Below are 22424 nucleotides of genomic sequence, written 5' to 3'. Positions count from 1 at the left end.
TTGTTTCTGCCTGGTCCAGGAATCGAACCCTGGCCACAGAATTACGAGCCCCGAGTGCTGTCCACTCAGCTACCAGACCCCTATGTGTGTGTGTGTATGTGTTTACTCACCTATTTGTTCTCACCTATTTGTGCTTGCCGGATCGAGCATCGGCTCTTAGGATCCCGCCTTTCCAGCTTTCGGTTGTTTACAGCAATGACTCCTGTCCCATATCCCTATCATACCTAATTTTAAAACTATAAATAGAGTTTGCTTCCACAACCTGCTCCTTAAGTGCATTCCATTTTTCCGCTACTCTCCCTCTTAAAGAATACTTCCTAACATCTCTCTGACTCATCTGAGTTTCCAGCTTCCACCCATGTCCCCTCGTTCTGTTACTATTACGTGTGAACATTTCATCTATTTCCACTTTGTCAATTCCCCATGAGTATTTTATACGTTCCTATCATATCCCCCCTCTCCCTTCTTTTTTCTTGTGTCGTAAGGTTCAGTTCCTACAGGCGCTCTTCATATCCCATTTCTCGTAACTCTGGGACAAGCCTGGTCGCAAACTTCCGAACCTTTTCCAGTTTCCTTATGTGTTTCTTCAGGTGGTGACTCCATGATGGCGCGGCATACTCTAAGACTGGCCTCAAGTAGGCAGTGTAAAGCGCCTTAAAAGCCTCCTCACTTAGGTTTCTAAATGATGTTCTAACTTTTGCCAGTGTAGAATACGCTGCTGTCGTTATCCTGTTTATATGTGCCTCAGGAGTTAGATTAGGTGTTACGTCCACTCCCAGGTCTCATTCTCGAATCGTTACAGGTAGGCAGTTCCCCTTCATTGTGTACTGTCCCTTTGGTCTCCTATCACCTGACACCATTTCCATAACTTTACATTTACTCGTGTTGAACTCCAGTAGCCATTTATCTGACCATCTCTGCAACCTGTTCAGGTCCTCTTGGAAGATCCTGCAATCCTCATCTGTCACAACTCTTCTCATCAACTTTGCTTCATCGGCGAACATCGACACGTAGAACTCTACTCCTGTAAACATGTCGTTAACATATATTAGAAATAGAATTGGTCCCAGCACCCATCCTTGAGGTACTCCACTCGTTACTGTTCGCCAGTCAGACTTCTCGCCCCTTATCGTAACTCATTGACTCCTTCCTGTTAGGTACTTCCTGATCCATGCTAGGACCTTTCCCCCCACCCTCGCCTGCCTCTCGAGTTTGAACAGCAGTCTCATGTGCGGTACTGTATCAAAGGCTTTTTGGCAGTCCAGAAATATGCAGTCTGCCCAACCATCTCTGTCCTCTCCTTTCCTAGTTATTTTATCATAGAATTCCAAAAGGTTTGTTAGGCACGACTTCCCTTTCCAGAACCCAGAACTTTCCAGTTGATGTTTGTTCACAAACCTAACGTTCTCCAGGTGTGCAACCAGTCGTAGCCTAATTATTCTTTCAAGTATTTTACAGGGGATGCTTGCTCTGTGTGTGTGTGTGTGTGTGTGTGTGTATAGGGCTCTATCATATCTACATTTGAATCTGTGTATGAAGTCAGCCTCCACCACATCACTGCCTAATGCTTCCATTTATTAATTATTCTGACACTGAACAAGTTTTTTCTAACGTCCCTGTGGCTGATTTGGGTATTAAGTTACCATCTCTCTCCTCTCGTTTGCATACCACCTATGCTAAACTGTTTATCTATATCTTCCCTGTCAATACCTCTGAGAATTTTGTAGGCAGTGATCATGTCTCCCCTAACTCTTCTGTCTTCCAGTGTTGTGAGGTTCAGTTCCAGCAAACTTTCCTCGTAGCTCATACCTCTCAGCTCGGGGACTAGTCTGGTGGCATACCTCTGAACCTTTTCGTTTTGTTTATGACTAGATGTGGACACCAGGTTGGAGCCGCATATTCCTGTATTGGTCTCACATATGAGGTATACAAGGTTCTCAATTATTCTTTACACAAATTACTGAAGGCAGTCCATATATTTGCCAGCCTTGCATACGCCGCTGATATTATCTTTTTGATGTGAGCTTCAGGAGACAGGTCTGGTGTGACATCAACTCTTAGATCTTTCTCTCTTCCTGACTCCTGAAGGATTTCCTCTCCCATCTGTACCTTATGTTTGGCCTCATGCTCACTACGCCTATCTTCATTACGTTGCACTTGCTCGAGTTAAACTCTAGTAGCCATATGCTGGACCATTCCTTCCGTCTGTCCAGGTCATCTTGTAGCCTCTTGCAGTCGTCCTCTGTCTTAATTCTTTGCATAATTTTAGCCTCATTTGCAAACATTGAGAAGAATGAGTTTATACCCTCTGGAAGATCACTCACTTGTATCAGAAACAAGTGAGGGCCGAGTACAGAGCCCTGTAGGACTTCACTGGTGACATCACACCAATCTGAGGTCTCACCCTTCACAGTAACTCTCTGCTTCCTGTTGTTGAGGTACTCTCTTATCCAATGGATCACCCTACCATTTACTCCAGCTTTGGCAACAGCCTCTTATTGGGGTACTGTTTCAAACGCTTTCTGACTGTCCAAGAAAATGCAGTCTGCTCATCCTTCTCTTTCTTGCCTAATGCTTGTTGCTTGGTCATAGACTTCTATTAAAGCTGCGAGACTTCTTGCCATCCCTGAACGCATGCTGGTGACGTGTTACGAAGTCCATTCTCTCCAGATGTGCTACCAGGTTTTTTCTCACGATCTTCATCATCTTGCATGGTACACAAGTTAAAGACACAGGCCTGTAATTTAGGGCTTCCTGCCTATGCCCCTTTTTTGTATATTGAGACTACATTAGCTGTCTTCCAACTCTCTGGTAGGTCTCCAGTTTCCAATGACTTGTTATACACCATAGATAGTGGCATGCAAAGTGCTTCTGCACCCTCTTTTAGCATCCATGGTGAGATTCCATCAGGTCGAACAGCTTTAAATCACATCTAGATCGAGCTGCCCCCCCCCCTAATCTCATCTCTGGTATTTTCAATATCTTCCAAGTCCGCTTGGTTTATCGCCATCCTCTTAGTTCAAGAGCGTTTCCCTGCTCTATTGTGAAGACCTCCTAGAATCTCTTGTCGAGTTCTTCACACACCTTTTGTCATTCTCTGTGTACCAACTTCTCCCTTTTTCCGTTTTAATACCTATTCTTTCACCGTTGTTTTCCTCCCGATATGGCTGTACAGCAGTTTTCGTTGGGTCTTGGCTTTATTTGTTATGCGATTTTCAAACTGACTCTCTGCTTCTCTCCTTACACTGAAGTACCCATTTCGTGCCCTTTGGTATCTCCCTCCGCTTTATGGTCTCTTACATGCCTGACTGAACCACGGATTCCCACTTTGGGTTTTTGTTTTTTCCTTTGTGGGCCGGGGTAAACCTGTTTCCTGCCTCCTGACACTTCTGGGTGATGTTGTCCATCATGCCTTGTACACTTTCCGCCGAGTTCTGTATTCCTATTAGAATGTTTCTAATCTCATAATAGTTTCTCATTCGGTATTCCAACCTTTTACTTTTTTATCCTTTCCTTTGATGGGTTATTCCTACTACCATCAGATACTCAAATGTTAGGACACTGGTCACTAATGCCAATGGGAAGGCAATTATCAAAAGAAGGCACCAAACCGGGAAGGCTATGTAGCACCATCAAAGTGCGAAATAATCAGAGGGCGCTAAATATCACCAAGAATGCCAATACGAGAACAAAAACGCATAAGGCGAACGATATCAAAAGTATCCGATTCGCCTAGAATTCTATCGAGGGACAAGTGACCGCGAGGGACGGTCGGAAAGCAAGACACACGCTCGCCCTGGAAGTCAGGACATTCAATAAGGATATGTACAACTGTAAGAGGGACAACGCAATTCGGACAATAAGGAGTAGGGCGGCGCTCCATTAAGTGACCGTGATTCCAATGGGAAGGGAGGGTTTCTGATTTGACTTCCCTTATGTCTGGCGTGTTCAGGGTGAATATCAGATCAAGTCTGGCTGGTTCATCATTACCCCTCATTCTTGTTGGCCCGTTGGCAAAGAAAGTTTCTTGCTGAAACGTCCAATAATTTAGCTCGCCATGTTACTGTCCCTCCTTGTGGTTCTCTATTTTCCCAATTGAATGTGTGTGTGTGTGTACTCAACTATTTATGCCTGCAGGATCGAGCTCTAGCTCTTGGACACCGCTTTTCTAGCCGTTGATTGTCTAATGTAATGACTCCTGGCCTATTCCTATATCATACCTGCTTTTAAAGTTATGGAGTTAGCCTCTACAATCTGCTTCTTTAGGTCATTCCATTTACTCACTACCCTTACGCTACAAGAAAACTTTAACATCTCTATGACACATTTGAGTCTCAAGCTTCCATCCGTGCTCTCCTGTTCTGCTGATATTCATTGTAAACATTTCCTCTCTTTCCACCTTTCCATCCTCTAGGTATTTGATACGTCTGTATCATGTCCCTCTCCCCTTCCTCCCTTCTAACGTCGTGAGGTTTAGTTCTTTTAGTCTGTCTTCGTGTCTCATCCCTCGAAGCTCTGGGACGAGTCTCGTTGCAAACTTCTGCACCTTTTTGAGCTTCCCAATGTGTTTTTTTAGATAGGGGCTCCACGATGAGGCGGCATACTCTAAGACTGGTCTCACATATGCGGTATACAGTGATCTAAAAAGCCTCCTTATTCAAGTTTCTGAAGTATGTTCTAACTTTTGCCAGAGTAGAGCATGCGGTTGACGTTATTATATTTATATGAGCCTCTGGAGTTTGGTTTGGTGTTATGTCCATTCCCAGGTCTTTTTCTTTAGACGTTATAGGGAGGTAGTTTCCTTTCATCGTATATTTGGCCTTTCGGTCTCCTGGCTCCTGTCTGCATTTCCATCACCTTGCACTTGTTAGTGTTGAACACTAGCAGTCATTTCTCGGACCATCTCTGCAAACTGTTCAAGTCATCCAGGAGAATCTTACAATCCTCATCTGTCTCAACCCTCATTAGTTTTTTATCACCTGCAAACATTGACATAAAAGATACAACTCCTGCAGACAAGTCATTTACACAAATGACAAATTGTATAGGACCCAGCACAGATCCTCGAGGCACCCCGCTTGATACTCTACGCCAGTCCGACTCCTCGCCCCCTCACTGTCAATCTCTGACACCTATCTATCTGGTAATTCCATACCCATGATAGTGCGTTTCCGTCTACTCCCGCCTGCCTCTCAGGTTTGTGTATTAGCCTTCTTGTGTGTGCGCGCGTGTGTGTGTGTGTGTGTGTGTATTTACTCTTTGTATTTACTAGTGTCGGCATAATCGAGCTATTAGTTCTTGGACCCCGCTTTTCAAACCAATCTAATTTTCCTCTAATATAGCTACTACATATATTTATCTCTAACACAAGCACGCGCACACACACGCACACTGTGTGTGTGTGTGTGTGTGTGTGTGTGTGTGTGTGTGTGTGTGTGACTGCACATTTTGTGGGCGGGCATTTGGTGGGCGAATATTTGGTGGGAAGACTGCATATTTTTGGATTACCAGAAAGTCTTTGACGTAGTACCACATAAGAGACTAGTGCACAAGCTGGAGATGCAGGCAGGAGTGAAAGGGAAGGTACTCCATTGGATAAGGAAGAACCTACGCAACAGAAAATAGAGAGTCACGGTGAGGTCTCGGAGTGGCAAACCGGGACATATGCCGCTGATGTTATCCTCTTGATATGGGCTGCAGGGGACAGGTCTGGCATGATATCAACCCCTAAATCATTTTTTCTCTTTCTGACTCTTGAAGAATTTCATCTCCCAAATGATACTTTGTATCTGGCCTCCTGCTCCCTATACCTATCTTCATTACATTGCATTTGCTTGGGTTAAACTCTAACAACCATATGTTCGACCATTCCTTCAGTTTGTCTGGTCTTTTTGAAGCCTCAAGCAGTCCTTCTCTGTTTTATTCCTTCTCATAATTTTGGCATCGTCAGCAAACATTGAGAGAAATGAGTCTGTACCCTTTGGGAGATCATTTACATATATCAGAAACAGGATAGGACCGAGTACAGAGCCCTGTGGGACTCCACTGGTGACTTCATGCCAATCTGAGGTCTCACCGCTCACTGTAACTCCCTATTGCTTAGGTACTTCCTTATCAACTGGAGCACCTTATAAGCTACACCTGCCTGTCTCTCCAGCTTATGTACCAGCCACTTATGGGGTACCGTGTCAAAGGCTTTCCGACAGTCCAAGAAAATGCAGTCCGCCCATCCTTCTCTTTCTTGCTTAATCTTTGTCACATGATCGTAAAATTCTATTATGCCAGTGAGAAAAGATTTACCCTCCCTGAACCCATGTTGGTGGTTTGTCACGAAGTCCCTTCTCTCCAGATGTGTTACTAGGTTTTTTCTCACGATCTTCTCCATCACCTTGCATGGTAAACAATTTTAGGACACTGGCCTGTAGTTCAGTTCCTTCTTGCCCGTCACCCTTTTTGTATATTGGGACTACATTAGCCATCTTCCATATTTCTGGTAGGTCTCCAGTCACCTACTATACACTATGGAGAGTAGCAAGCAAAGCGCTCCTGCACACTCTCAATACCCATGGTGAGATTCCGTCCGGGCCAACAGCCTTTCTCACGTCCAGATCCAACAGATGCCTCTTGACCTCATCTTTTGTAATTTCGAACCCTTCTAAGGCCATCTGGTTTATGGCCACCTCTCCTAGCACAGTGACCTCACCTCGTTCTGTTATGAAGACCTCCTGGAACCTCTTGTTGAATTCTTCACACACACCTCTGTCTTTCTCTGTATGCCTGTCCTCACCCATTTTAGGTTTCATCACCTGTTCTTTCACTGTTGTTTTCCTCCTGAAGTGACTGGAGTAGCTTTGGTTCGATCTTGGCTTTATTTGCTATATGTTTTCAAACTTTTTCTCTGCTTCTCTTCTCACACTAACACTCATTCCTGGTTGTCTGATATCTCTCCCTGCTTTCTGGTGTTTTGTTATTTCCAAAGTTCCTCCATACCCTTTTGTTCAATTCCTTTGCTTCCATTCATGCCCTATTAAACCACGGATTCTTCTTTTGCTTCTCAGATTTTTCCTTTTGGGCCGGGATAATCCTGTTTACTGCCTCCTGACCATTTTGGGTGACAGTTCATTATGTATTGTACAGACTTCGCTCCGAGTTCTGTATCCCATGATGTATCCCGTAGGAAACTTCTTATCTCCTCATAATTCTCCTTCTGGTACACCAGCCCATTGTTTCCTAGTTCTATTTTGTGGGAGATAAATCCTAGCTCTACCAGGTACTCATAGATCAATACACTGCGATTACTCATTCTCAAGAGTGCTTCCAACTTAACTTCCCTTATATCCCACTCATTTAGGGTTAATATCAGATGGCTGGTTTATCTTCCCTCTCAAATGCTCAGCCAACCCTCCTCCCCCCTCCCTATTCCCACCCTACTACCCCTCTCCCACTAAAACTTTGTCTCCTCTCTCTCTCGCCCCTTTCCCTCCCTATCCCCCCCCTCCTTCTTCATTCCATACCTTCCCTGTCCGCCCTTCCCTTGGTCCTCCACCCCTCACCCCAGTATCCTCTGAGACCCTGTTAACCACCTCACAAATCCTCACACCAATGGAACAGCTTCCTCCATCAGCAGAACACTCACCAAGAAGGGGATATCAGAAGAGTCTCAAGGCAATGTCCACTAACATAGATGGGAATACAAATATAACAAATGAACTTTGAGAATACATACTAGAAGAAAACCCAGACATAATAGGACTCGCAGAAACAAAGCTAACGAAAACCGTGACAAATAGAGTGTTTCCACAAAACTATTGTGTTGTGAGGAAAGAGAGAGAAGGAAGAGGTAGTGGTGGGGGTGAATTCATTGTTTCCTAGTTCTATTTTGTGGGAGATAAATCCTAGCTCTACCAGGTACTCATAGATCTATACACTGTGATTACTCATTCTCAAGTAAGTAAGTAATTATCAAAAGAAGGCACCAAACCGGGAAGGCTATGTAGCACCATCAAATACGCAAAATAATCAGAGGGCGCTAAATATCACCAAGGATGCCAATACGAGAACAAAAACGCATAAGGCGAACGATATCAAAAGTATCCGAGTCACCAAGAATTCTATCGAGGGACAGGTGACCGCGAGGGGCGGTCGGAAAGCAAGACACACGCTCGTCCTGGAAGTCAGGACATTCAAGAAGGACATGCACGACCGTAAGAGGGACAATGCAACTAGGACAATAAGGGTCAGGGCGGCGCTCCATCAAGTGACCATGGGTTAAGCGAGTATGGCCAATACGCAACCTCGCCAGAGCTGTTTCCCACCTCCGGTTACGGTGGAAGGAGGACGGCCACGAGGAAACACAACATTTAAGAGTACTTAGCTTGTTACCAGTAACAGACAACCAAGAAGCCTGCCAACGGGTAAGGACTGAGGAATGGATAACCGGGTAAAAGTCGGAATACGGAATGCCTTTACGAGAGATGGGACAAGAGCGGACAGCTTCCTTGGCGGCAGCATCCGCACGCTCATTTAAAGACACACCAATATGGCTGGGAACCCAACAAAACTCAACCGACTTAAATTTACTGTGAACGAGAAACAGCCAATGCTGGATCTCGACAACCACTGGATGAACCGGATTAAAGGACCCGAGAGCCATGAGGGCACTACGAGAGTCAACAACAACTACAAAGGAAGACTGACAACGAGAAAGCAGGAGACGAAGAGCATAGAGAATAGCATAAAGTTCCGCTGTAAAGATGCTAGTCTCCGGAGGCAAGCGACACATATAAGTGCGATCAGGAAAAACAACAGAGTAGCCAACACCGTCCGCTGACTTAGACCCATCGGTGAAGACAGAAACGGAGCGGGAGTGAGAAGAAAAGTGCTCGAGGAAAAGGCGTTTTAGAACCGTAGGAGGGGTAAAAGCTTTAGTGATACGGGTCAAGGATGTACAAAACCGCGGAAGAGGGACCCTCCACGGGGGCAAAGAAGGAACAACACGAGGAGAAACATCAGAAATACGAACGGAAAGAGAATCCTGTAGGCGAGATAACCGGACAGAAAGAGGGAGGTGGTGAAGAGGAACAGGAACCGCAGGAGGGGTAAAAGTTAAAGCACGACAGAGGCGAGAGGAAGGATGCTGCAAGGTCCGCGCAAGATAGCGAAGACAGTAGCGATCACGGCGGTCCTGGAGAGACAGGAAGCCAGTGTCAACATACAAGCTAAGGATGGGAGTCGAACGAAAGGCACCAGAACTGAGGCGCAACCCAGTATGGTGCAAAGCATCAAGACAGCGAAGAGTAGAAGGAGAAGCAGACGAGTAAGCAGGGCAACCATAATCGAGCTTAGACAGGACGAGAGAGGAATGTAAAGCAAGGAGAGTGCGCCTATCTGCCCCCCCCAAGAAGTATGGGACAAGACCCGAAGGAGGGTAAGGGCCTTAGAGCACTCAACACGGAGGTAAGAGATATGGGGAGACCAAGACAAACGAGTGTCAAGGAATAACCCCAAAAGCTTCGCGGAATCTTTGTATTCAAGGGGATGACCATAAAGCGACAAAGAGGGACGAAGAACAACCTGTTTCCGCGTAAAAGTCATGGCACAAGTCTTAGAAGTAGAGAACTTGAAGCCATGATCTGTGGCCCAAGACGACACGGCATCAATTGCAAGTTGAAGCCGGCGTTGAAGGAGAGGCGAAACATCACCCTGACAACAAAGGGTAAGATCATCGACATAGAGAGTGGAGAAGACACCAGAAGGAAGAGAGGAAAGAAGACCATTGAGGGCAACCAGAAAAAGAGTAGTGCTCAGAACACTACCCTGGGGCACACCTTCGTATTGCTGAAAAGAGGGAGAGAGAGCGGTACCAAGGCGCACCCGAAAGGAACGACGAGAGAGGAAGCTGCGGAGAAAGAGAGGGAGATGACCACGAAGGCCAAAAGAATGAAGTTGAGATAGGATATGATAACGCCAAGTGGTGCCGTAAGCCTTTTTCAGGTCAAAAAGGACGGCAACAACGGAGGTCTTCGCAGCAAAGCAGTACGAATATAGACCAAGTTCATCAGGACATCTGTCGTGCTGCGGCACTTGCGGAAACCAAATTGAGAAGGGGAGAGGATGTGATGGTGTTCCAGGAACCACATCAGACGAACGTTAACCATACGTTCAAAGAGTTTGCAGACAACTTGTGAGAGCAATGGGGCGAAAGTCCTTAGGGGAAGTACCCAGAGACCCCGGTTTGCGAACAGGGAGGACAACGGCATCGAGCCAGTCCTCAGGGACTGACGACGACTCCCAGATCCGATTATACAGACTCGGTAAATACTGAGACGTGCTCGGAGGGAGATGGCGAAGCATCTCATAATGAATACCATCGGAGCCCGCCGCCATAGAACCGCAGAGGGCCAGGGCAGAACGAAGTTCAGATAGAGAGAAGGGATCATTATAGGGAAGCTGAAGATGAGTGCAGAAATCTAAAGGACGAGACTCAAGGACAGGTTTACGAAGAAGGAAAGATTGGGGAAGATGAAGACCAGAGCTAACAGAAGAAAAGTGGGAACCCAGTTCGGAAGCGACCTGCAACGGGTCCGCCACAAGAGTATCTTGGAGGTGAAGGACCGGTGAAACATCGGGAACGAACTTACCCGCTATCTTGCGGATACTCTTCCAGATCTGGGCCAGAGGGGTTTCGGACGTAATTGTTGAGACATAAGATGCCCAACATTCATGTTTAGCCGTACGGATGGCCCTACGGGCCACCGCACTCGCTTTCCGAAAGAAAAGAATCGGTCGTCTGCCTACGGCGGTGCCTCTTCCAGGCTGCACGCTTACAGCGGACAGCCCGAGCACAGTCCGCATTCCACCAGGGAACGCACTTCCGTGGACCCCGAGAGGAAGAGCGAGGAATAGAGCGGAGGGCAGCGGTGAAGACAGTGTCATGAAAAAGGAGGAGAGCGCGAGAGTGAGGCAGAAGGGAGAGGTCAGAGAGAGCAGCACTGAGGGTAAATAGGGGCCAGTCTGCCTTAGCAAACTGCCACCTAGGGAAAGAGAGGGAAGGGCGAAAAGAGAAAAAGGAAACAAGGATGGGGAAATGATCACTTCCATGGAGGTCATCAAGAACCTGCCACGTGAAATCCAAGTAAAGAGAAGAAGAGCAGAGAGAAAGATCAAGACAAGAAAGGGTGCGAGTCCGAGAGTCCAAATGAGTGGGCTCACCAGAATTCAGAAGAGACAGGGAAGAAGAGGAGAAACGGCTCAAGGAGGCGACCCCGGGTATTCGTCAGAACGTCACCCCAAAGAGAATGACGACAATTGAAGTCACTCAGCAGGAGCACAGGCTCCGGCAAGGAGTCTAGGAGGTGTTTCAAATCAGGAAGAGAGAGCGGGACACTCGGGGGGAGATAAATGGAACAAACTGTGTACCATTTCCCCACAAAGATACGAGCAGCAGAACAATGGAGAGGCGAAGGAAAAAGCAAAGGAACAAAGGGAACATCAGCACAAATCAAGAGAGCAGAAGAATTAGAAGGCCCGGCAATGGCTGGGGGGGGGGGGGGGGGAGAGAGAAAGGAATAGCCACGAAAACGACCAGGACGAGCACCAAGCATTGGCTCCTGGAGACAGACACAAAGGGGCGAAAACCGCGAAATCAGAAGTTGGAGTTCGAGGAAATTGGCGTAATAACCTCGAACGTTCCATTGAAGAATGGACAACGACGAGAAGAGAAAGGACAAAAACAGAGAACAAGGAAGAAACAAAGGCGAAAGAGCAACAGAGCACGTTAAAGAATATCAGGGTCGGGATCAGGGTCAGCAAAGTCAGGGTTAGGGGGCCATGGGTAAACAGAGCAAAGACGGAGGGAAGGAAACGGGAGAACAGATCAGAGGAGGGCGGGCGGGGTCCGGAGGAGGAATAAGAGGAGGAGACAACGGAGAGGAGCAGTCAAGGACAGCAGCAGGAAGAGGGGGAGTAGAAAGAGGGGAGTGCACCCCAGCAAGAGCAGCAACCGAAAGGGAAGCAGGGGCCAAAGAAACCTCCATAGCAGGAACAGGGGGCGTAACCACTGAAACGGGAGGGGAAGGAGCAACAGAGCCAGAAGTAGGAGCTGAGGAAGAAAGCGAAGCCTTCTTACCTGCCGGGGAAGAGGAAGGAGAGGAGCCAGGCTTACGCTTCTGACTTAAAGAGACCGGTGTCCCAGCAACTACGTACTGGGCAACGGATTCCAGTGTCTCAACAGGAGAAGCCGAACGAGAGCACACACGACGGCCGTTAGGAGAGCGATGGACATCCGCCCGCACCGACAGGCGGTGGGGAGAGCCGATAGATGGAGGAAGAGGATGGGAAGGAGGATCGGAGGGGGACGAGGAAGAAGACACAGGAGACACGACAGACCGGGTAGAAGGAAGGGGAACCCCAGACAGAGGACCAGGAGGAGGATCCTTCGGGAGAGAACCCAAAGGAACAAAGGAGGGGGCAGTGGGCGCATCAGGGTCCAAGGCCCGGAAACGGTTGCAAGTCTGAGGAAGGCGGGAAGGACGAGGAGAGGAAGAGCGCAACACGCGAGCATAAGAGATATTAGCATAAGGCGGGAGCCGGCGAACCTGGCGTCTCGCCTCAGGAAAAGATAAACGCTCCCGGTGCTTCAAGTTGAGGACGGCTGCCTCAAGCTTGTAATGGACACACGCACGGGAGAAGGTAGGATGGGCCTCACCGCAGTTGAGGCAACGAGCCTGGGGAGAAGTGCACTCCAACTTAGAGTGACCTTCGCCACCACACAAAGAACAGAGAGAGAGAGTCCCGGAGCAACGGAGGGCACCAGGCCCAAACCTCCAGCACTTGTTGCAGAGCCGAGGAGAAGGAATGTACTCCTGGACAGAGCACCTGGCACCAGCAAGAATGACAGAGGGTGGAAGGGTCCTACCATCAAAGGTAATCTTCACAACCCGGAGGGGTTGACGACGACTACCACGAGGGGGACGAGTAAACGTGTCCACCTGGAGAATAGAATGGCCCTGGGCAGCAAGGATATGTTGAATATCGTCGTGGCAGTCGCGCAGGTCCCGAACACTGGTCGCAACATGGGGCGGGAGCAAAATAGTGCCAACACTGGCATTCAACTGAGCGTTCTTCGAGACCTGAATAGGGGTCTCGCCAAGGCAGGATAAGGCAGCCAAGCGGGAAGCAGCATCCTGAGAAGGAGCAGCAACGACACGTGCACCGAGACGAGTGGGGTGGAAAGTAATGGAGGCATCCACGGAATCAACGAGACGTCGATGGAGGGAGAAATCGTCAGGAGGAGCAGAATCAAGAGGGAGGAGATCAAAATATTTGGCCCACGAAGCGGGACCAAACAAGGCTTGATAGGTAGCAGAACTGGAAGGAATCGAGCGAGGGCGGCCGTGACGAGGACGGCGGTGAGAACCCCCAGAGAGAGAGGGGTTAAAAGGCGCAGTAGTTACAACTAGAGAAGGAGCCGCGCCAGGGGACGAGGTCGTCACCACTGGTGGCTTGGGGCTCGACCCAACCACAGAGGAGGGAGGGGAGCCAGGGGATGGAGTCAGAGAGGCCAAAGGAGGAGCAAGGTCGGGGCCCAATGCAGCGGAGGCTACAGAGCCCGGTCTTCCAATACGGACCAACTCGGGGGCTTGGTCGCCCACCCCACGAGCCTGAGAAGGTAAACCAGAAGCAGCCGAAACAGGGTTTATCATCATGACGAAAAGAAGAATTCATTCACGAATGTGCCCCCCACACCCACCACGGAGCCACAATTAGAGGCAGGACACCCAACAAGAAGCTATCGCCGATCTTGCCGGGGCCTCCTAGGGGTGCGTCGTGAGTATACGCCCCACAAACTCCACCTTAAGAAACCGACAGTCCGTCGAGATCGGGTTCAGTGACGAAAGGGGGATTGACAATAAAAGGTTCCCCTCGCTCTCGACGTCGGGTACTGCAGTTCTACGGGTGCAAGAGTATGCCTCCTCAAGCACCCGGGCGTCAAAATAGAAGAAGTCCAAGGGAAGAACCAGAACGAGCAAAAGGTCGGCAGGAAACGGCAAGCAGATAGAAGAGGGGGGAGAAAAACGAAACAGAAGGAAAAGGAAAAGATGCCCAGCAGAATTGGAGAGGACAGCAGCAGGAGCACAAGGCTAGAATAGGACAGAGGACTGTCCCAAGGAGCATCACACTCCGGCAGCCGCCCACTAAGCCCCCACACGGCGACAACGAGCTGAGCGGGGAGGGGGTACTCAATCTCAAGAGTGCTTCCAACTTAACTTCCCTTATATCCCACTCATTTAGGGTTAATATCAGATGGCTGGTTTATCTTTCCTCTCATTCTTGTCAGTCCCTTGATGTGTTGGCTTAGAAAGTTTCTTGTTGCAACGTCCAGCATCTTAGCTCTCCATGTGTCTGGTTCTCCATGAGGGTCTCTGTTCTCCCAATCTATCTTCCTGTGGCTGATGTCTCCCATGATTAGTAGTCCAAATCCATTCTTGCGACAGAAGCTGTTCCATTAACGGTGGCCACGTTGCTTTTATCATATTACTCTCTGGGGTCTGTTATTTGGTGTGGGGGGGGGGTTATATATATGACTACGACTAAGTTTTAGTCCTCTAATTGCTATAGTTCATGTTATGTAGTCACCGAATTCTTCACAGCCCTGAAAATCAATCTCAAAACACTTGCCTTTTCTTACTAGCAGAGCTGCACCCCCACCTCTTCCTTCTCTCTCTTTCCTCACAACACAATAGTTTTGTGGAAACACTATTTGTCACGGTTTTCGTTAGCTTTGTTTCTGCGAGTTCTATTATGTCTGGGTTTTCTTCTAGTATCTATTCTCCAAGTTCATTTGTTATATTTGTATTCCCATCTATGTTAGTGGACATTGCCTTGAGACTCTTCTGATATCCCTAGGTATACTGTTACCTAGCAGTAAATAGGTACCTGGGTGTTAGTCAGCTGTCACGGGCTGCTTCCTGGGGGTGGAGGCCTGGTCGAGGACCGGGCCGCGGGGACACTAAAAAAGCGCCGAAATCATCTCAAGATAACCTCAAGATCCCCTTCTTGGTGAGTGTTCTGCTGATGGAGGAAGCTGTTCCATTGGTGTGAGGATTTGTGAGGTGGTTAACAGGGTCTCAGAGGATACTGGGGTGAGGGGTGGAGGACCAAGGGAAGGGTGGACAGGGAAGGTATGGAATGAAGAGGGAGGGGGGGGGGGGGATAGGGAGGGAAAGGGGCGAGAGAGAGGAGACAAAGTTTTAGTGGGAGAGGGGTAGTAGGGTGGGAATAGGGAGGGGGGGGGGAGGAGGGTTGGCTGAGCATTTGAGTGGAGGCAGGGAGGGTTCAGGGTAAGGAGGGTTTCTATGCAGAGGAGGGTGGTAGTGTTGCCCTCCTCTCCAGTGTTACTGGTTGTGGGTTCCCCCTTCACTCTGGAGATATTGTGTTGGGGGCTGTGATTTCTTGGTTTTCTCCTCTCACTAAGCGTCTTACCTGCGTATGCCACCATGGCCCTCTCCTCTCTCGTCATGTCTCTCTGGTGGACATATGCGTGTGTTTATGTGTGTCTGTAGGTTCTGTGTGTGTGGGGTGAGGGGAGGGGGGTGAGTATAGGCTAGGAATTACATCGTAGGTCACAAGGAAGAGAGTGTAGCCCCTTCACATGACACATGCTCACCATGAACCGAGATATGGAGATCACGTGTTGAGTGACTCGACCAGTATAAATCTACCTTGTTTGCCAGGCCGTCAGTCAGGTGTGTGGGGTCGGACTTGGTTGCCAGGCCGTCAGTCAGGTGTGTGGGGTCGGTGACTTGGTGGCACGTCCCGTCCCTTGGGAACGCGTCAGAAGTGTTATGGCCGCAAATGTGGCAAGGAGTTCCTCCGTCCAACGTCCTGTGTTTCCTCGCCTGTGCCATCAAGCGCGTTGAAGAGAGAGAGAGAGAGAGAGAGAGAGAGAGAGAGAGAGAGAGAGAGAGAGAGATGTCGCCGGGCGTCATGATAACTTGATGAAGTACTGCTCCTTCAGCAGTGTTGGAGACGTCCTTGTAGAGGTCAGTTGGCACATGGAACACTGGGTGAGCAAGCCAAGTGAGACGAGGTAGCTCCTGGTTAACATTGGCGAATGTCACCTCTGCCTCTGCTGACCCAGGCAGGAGCATCATGGCCTGCTTACACCCGCACAGGACAAACTTGTGGTAAACACTATCCCCACTAAGGAATTCCAGAAGCTTCTTAGTTGTGGTGGGTTTCGGAAACTCTTGGAGATCCTCGATCTTCTCCTCCAGTGGCAGAGTACCTGTGGAGGACACCGGGGTTCAGAGCAGTCATGTTACTGCTGACAGTATGTCAGAGCAGTCAGTGATCCAAGAAGTTAGGTTTGGGCACGTCGAAAATACATTTTCATGGGTTAATCAATAGGCTATATCTGCGGAGACAAGCAAAAGGTATTCAAAGATGCTGCAGAATATCAGCCGCGGGACGACTCATTACGAGGTCATCACTGTAAGCATAGAAAAAAAGAGCCGGTCTCCGATGACCTGAAGCGTTACAATATCTGCAGTTCACCATGGAGACAGAGGCATCCCAATGCATTTAAACAGACCAAAAGTATTGCAATTGATGTTTATATCGCCTTGTTCCAGCGGAATTTGGTGACATGTTCGCACCTAATCTATTTTTGAGAATGTGATTGTTGTATGCAGTATGTTAGAGCAGTCTAGAGTGTGGGGGAGTGGGCAACTGTGGGCTGAAGCTCTGTAGTCCACACAGGGACGTCCTTCTCCTGGAGTCGTCTTGGGAACCTCATGCAGTAAAGAAACATAGATGGGTAGATAGTTGAATATATATGCATGGATGGGTAGACATATGCACACATTAATTAACAAATGGGTGTACCTATTAAGTAGGAGGGCGGAGGGTCACAAACGTACCTAAGGTGAACCGCCATGTCTTGTGAACATACAGCACCAGAGGCATGGTAATAACATGGAGCACCACCAGAGGCATAGTGCCTGACAGTTGAGTGGACAGCGCTTCGGATTCCTAGTCCTGAGGTTCCGGGTTCGATCCCCGGTGGAGGCGGAGACAAATGGGCAAAATATTTCTTTCCCGATGGTTCCCCTGTAACCTAGTAGTAAATAGGTACCTGGGAGTTAGACGGCTGTTACGGACAGCTCCCGGGGGTGGAGGCCTGGTCGAGGACCGGGCCGCGGGGACACTAAGCCCCAAAATCCACTCAAGATAACCTCAAGATGGTAATAAACATGGAGCACTTCCAGAGCACCTCCTTCACCTTCCTCAACATGGGCCACACCATATTGTCACAGTGTCCCAATACCCCCACATCTACGCTCCAGAAACACCCTGACAGAGGGCTTCAGCAACGCGCTGACAGGGGTCACAAATAATCACTTCCAGGGGTTTCCAACAACTATGCAGAAGTCTCTAGCAACACATTAACAGCACTTCTGATTTCCCGAGACCTGGAACTTCAAGAACAAGAGGTCATAGATTTAAACTAGCTAAACAAAGATGCCGAAGAAATACAAGAAAATTCACTTCCGCAAACAGAGTGGTAGACGGTTGGAACAAGTTAAGTTAGAAGGTGGTAGAGGCTAAAACCGTCAGTAGTTTCAAAGCGTTATATGACAAAGCTTGCTAGGTCGACGGGACACCACGAGCGTAGCTCTCATCCTGTAACTACACTTTGGTAATTATACTTTAGCAATTACTTCTCAGCAGACGGCCACTAATGTCTTCTTGTAACTCCTCTTGGCCAAACCCCGGGTACATCGGTCCTCACAATAACACTGCTGAAGTACAACAGCTAACACACTGTCTACTACGACGGCGACCACTTGTACTCTCACAGGAGACAAGTCAGGAGTTCTGGACTGCCCGAGGTGAACTGATTTCCACAGAGCAATAGACGCTTCACGTCACCTCTGCGGACATAAAAGTCATTAACCAGATAGAAAGTATACAGGGAGAACATAGGATGCCTACCTTTCACTGGGGAACTGAAATTGTAATCGAATGCACAATCTAGATGGCGTTGATCTCGTTACTTGACTCACCAGAGGTCGTCATCATCGATCTCACTTCCTAACTGAGGTATGAAATAGGAACTTTTCACAGACGCCTCACCACCGCCAACAGATGGCGTTGTCTGTGTATCACCTAATACCTGGGAGATGGAGTGCGGGTCAATAGATGGCGTTGATATCACCACACCTCACTCCACAGAAAGCGTTGATATCGTAACACATGGTAATAAGCGGGTAATAATGGGACCGAATGAATAACTAAAGTGCATATTAAGAAGAAAATGGCCTACTTTGTCTCAAACTACAATATTAATCAACATAATAATGCATGTTTAACATATAGAGAATCAGAGAAAATGGAACACCATGGTATACACGAGAAACCCAAGCACAGTGTTGACACTTTACAACCTACTTTCAATATTTTATTTATTTAGCTGATATTTTATCTAACCAACAAACATCATGTTCATTAAATAAGTCATAGAAGCTTACATAAGCAGTTTGAAACACATAGAAAACGGATATTTCAAACAAGTAAACTGGTATACCAAATTATTCCTTCAGGGGGACGTATCCCTGACAAATATTTCAGAAACTCTACCTCCACTAGGTAGGGAAAGATCACACACCACTCTACAAGCTATGATAAACTCTACCTCCACGTAGGTAGGGAAAAGTCACATACAAGCTATGATAAACTCTACCTCCACGTAGGTAGGGAAAAGTCACATACAATCTATGATAAACTCTACCTCCACGTAGGTAGGGAAAGGTAACATACTACTCCACAAGCTATGATACCTGGATTATCTAACAAAAACAGCCAAGGGCTGGGAAATTACACAAGCCTAGCTGAGAAAACACAGGTGTTTACCATAGGGACGGAAACTGATTATCTAACTTTGAATCTTTGAACAATATAAAAAATCATAAAAGATCCAGTTTATACAGACCAGAACTAACGTTTATGGAATTAGGGAAGTGAATAATTAAAACAGAATCAATCAAATTACGCTCCACAAACTACCTGCAAATTAAGATGAATTTGATTCACTCCAGTTTGTGGAGTGGGTGCACAGGCTACCATAATGACGAGTGCACTAGACTGTTGTGCAGTCCTGATCTAATTATGGTGCTTAAACAGACGTCAAACTAATTGTTAACCTGTCTGATGTACATGTGTATTTGCAGTCCTTACAAGGACTCGAATACACACGACCTGCTGCAGAAGTGGGGAATTGTTAATAAGAATAGATTTAAGAGTGATAATTATTAATTATTTATATTATTATAATAATAATTATTATAATAATAATAGTTGTATTTAATAATTATCACTCTTCCTTCTGCATGGTCTTGAAGGAGGCCGGCCTCGGGTGAAAGGGGGCAGTGACGATCTCTGTCTGGAACCCGTAGGTGCTGGACCGGGACGTCCACCTCCCGAGGGTCGTGCGGCCCAGACTCTGCTTCAGGAGGCTGGGGTCGTTCATACCCTTGATGAGGTGGTTCTTCTCCGGCCGCGTCCACGGCGGTCTCCGGGGATGGAGTACCTGTGCCCTTTTTCACCAACTTCGGGATCAGCCCCGGAACTCACAGTTCCTGCCCACCGGTAGCCCCTGGTTGGGCACCACCAGTAGCCCCTGGTTGGGCATTACCAGTAGCCCCTGGTTGGGCACCACCAGTAGCCTCTGGTTGGGCATTACCAGTAGCCCCTGGTTGGGCACCACCAGTAGCCCCTGGTTGGGCATTACCAGTAGCCCCTGGTTGGGTACCACCGGTAGCCCCTGGTTGGGCACCACCGGTAGCCCCTGGTTGGGTACCACCAGTAGCCCCTGGTTGGGCACCACCAGTAGCCCCTGGTTGGGTACCACCGGTAGCCCCTGGTTGGGCATTACCAGTAGCCCCTGGTTGGGTACCACCGGTAGCCCCTGGTTGGGCACCACCGGTAGCCCCTGGTTGGGTACCACCAGTAGCCCCTGGTTGGGCACCACCAGTAGCCCCTGGTTGGGTACCACCGGTAGCCCCTGGTTGGGCACCACCGGTAGCCCCTGGTTGGGTACCACCAGTAGGCCCTGGTTGGGCACCACCAGTAGCCCCTGGTTGGGTACCACCAGTAGCCCCTGGTTGGGCACCACCAGTAGCCCCTGGTTGGGTCCCACCGGTAGCCCCTGGTTGGGCACCACCGGTAGCCCCTGGTTGGGCACCACCAGTAGCCCCTGGTTGGGCACCACCGGTAGCCCCTGGTTGGGCACCACCAGTAGCCCCTGGTTGGGCACCACCGGTAGCCCCTGGTTGGGCACCACCAGTAGCCCCTGGTTGAGCACCACCGGTAGCCCTTGGTTGGGCACCACCGGTAGCCCCTGGTTGGGCACCACCGGTAGCCCCTGGTTGGGCACCACCGGTAGCCCCTGGTTGGGCACCACCAGTAGCCCCTGGTTGAGCACCACCGGTAGCCCTTGGTTGGGCACCACCGGTAGCCCCTGGTTGGGCACCACCGGTAGCCCCTGGTTGGGTACCACCAGTAGCCCCTGGTTAGGTACCACCAGTAGCCCCTGGTTGGGTACCACCGGTAGCCCCTGGGTGGGCACCACCGGTAGCCCCTGGTTGGGTACCACCGGTAGCCCCTGGTTGGGTACCACCGGTAGCCCCTGGTTGGGTACCACCGGTAGCCCCTGGTTGGGTACCACCGGTAGCCCCTGGTTGGGCACCACCAGTAGCCCCTGGTTGGGTACCACCGGTAGCCCCTGGTTGGGCACCACCAGTAGCCCCTGGTTGGGCACCACCGGTAGCCCCTGGTTGGGTACCACCGGTAGCCCCTGGTTGGGCACCACCAGTAGCCCCTGGTTGGGTACCACCGGTAGCCCCTGGTTGGGCACCACCAGTAGCCCCTGGTTGGGCACCACCGGTAGCCCCTGGTTGGGCATCACCGGTATGGCACAACCGGTAGCCCCTAGTTGGGCACCACCGGTTTGGCACCACCAGTAGCCCGTGGTAGGGCACCACCGGTAAAACCCTAGTGGTGTTTTAGTAGGTATGGATACCTACCATGTGGATACCCACGTCGGCCACCGTGTTACCAATGGACTCCTGATGACGAGAGCTATCACAGGATACCCTACAAGGCAAGGTCAAATATCGTTTTAAAGAAACTTGACTGAGTGCATGCACTCTGGTGCACTGTGAGGACTTCTAAATGGCACTGTGCCCTCTCTGTTGCCCATTTAAGATAGCTAGTGAATCTGTCCTTTCACAGTGATACATATAAATGAGAAAATCCACTTGGATTATAGGTGTGCACGAACCTATGACCCCGACATTCCCAGTCGATTACTTTACCACTAAACCACCGGAACATAAAAGTCACAACAACTGGATTTCTACTGAAATAACAAGACGTCTATAGGCGCCTCCTGAAGCCAGTCCAAGTGTTGACGTCTGACCCACCAGCACTTGGGTGGAAGAGCAGAGTGGTCCCCCACCTTACGTCTGACCCACCAGCACTCGGGTGGAGGGCAAAGAGAGTCCCCCACCTTACGTCTGACCCACCAGCACTCGGGTGGAAGGGCAGAGTGGTCCCTCATCTTACGTCTGACCCACCAGCACTCGGGTGGAAGAGTAGAGTGGTCCCCCACCTTACGTCTGACCCACCAGCACTCGGGTGGAAGGGCAGAGTGGTCCCCCACCTTACGTCTGACCCACCAGCACTCGGGTGGAGGGCAAAGAGAGTCCCCCTCCTTACTCCCCAACTTCAGAAACACACAGTGTGTTTCTGAAGTTTCTCCACCGACATTATAGAGGGTTGCCATGGGAGCAGAACCGCCATAAAGGGAGACATTGGGGCCTGCACAGTTTAATGAGACTATCCCCAACCATCTGTCCTGCAATATGTCAAACCTGCCTGAAGTGTCTGAATCTGCGTTCGCTAAAGAGGCACAGGAAAAAGCCACATATGATCAAGGTTTTAAAGCTGATTATAGGCATAAAAAAGACAATTTAAACAGGGGTTCTAAACAAATCCACAAGGGCCGTGACGAGGACTCGAACCTACGTCCGAGGTCATCCCAGACGCTGCCTTAATCGACTGAGCTACGATATGGTCAAAAGAGTTGCAACCAGAAGTTTTACTGCCCTTACTTGGATCCTGCAGCCTCTCCGAGACACAAACCTGGGTTTTACACAACTCTCCCATGCACCCCCTTGTGGATTTGTTCATTGATGCATCACCTTATTGTGATTTCTGTGTGTAGGGGTTCTAAAACCGAGAGAACCTGTCAAAACTTGGAATAGTAGGAGCAAGCTGTAGACATTTCGTTTGAGAAGGGATATAGTGACGTACATGTTTGGAAACAAGATTGTTGAGTAGAATGGGTTGCTGGCATGCAC

General features: G+C 49.1%; 2 protein-coding genes across 2 annotated transcripts in view; one reads left to right on the top strand and one right to left on the bottom strand.

The window, feature by feature from the left end:
* LOC123747687 (leukocyte elastase inhibitor-like) overlaps positions 1 to 22424 on the top strand; it is a 92849-nt gene that overhangs the window by 5763 nt on the left and 64662 nt on the right. The gene's annotated exons all lie outside the window — the stretch shown is intronic.
* Positions 19619 to 20965, bottom strand: LOC138364532 (protein FAM186A-like). The gene has a single exon (XM_069324187.1). The coding sequence runs from the start codon at positions 20963 to 20965 to the stop codon at positions 19619 to 19621; it is 1347 nt and encodes a 448-aa protein (XP_069180288.1).

This window comes from Procambarus clarkii, chromosome 13 (genome assembly GCF_040958095.1).
Source record: "Procambarus clarkii isolate CNS0578487 chromosome 13, FALCON_Pclarkii_2.0, whole genome shotgun sequence".
Lineage (NCBI taxonomy): Eukaryota > Metazoa > Arthropoda > Malacostraca > Decapoda > Cambaridae > Procambarus > Procambarus clarkii.
Note: the sequence above shows the minus strand (reverse complement) of the source record. Positions and strands in the feature narration are given on the sequence as shown.

What these genes read in the sequence shown, in the direction of transcription:
- LOC138364532 (XM_069324187.1), bottom strand. Translation starts at nt 20,965, where the DNA reads ATGCCCAACCAGGGGCTACCGGTGGTGCCCAACCAGGGGCTACTGGTG.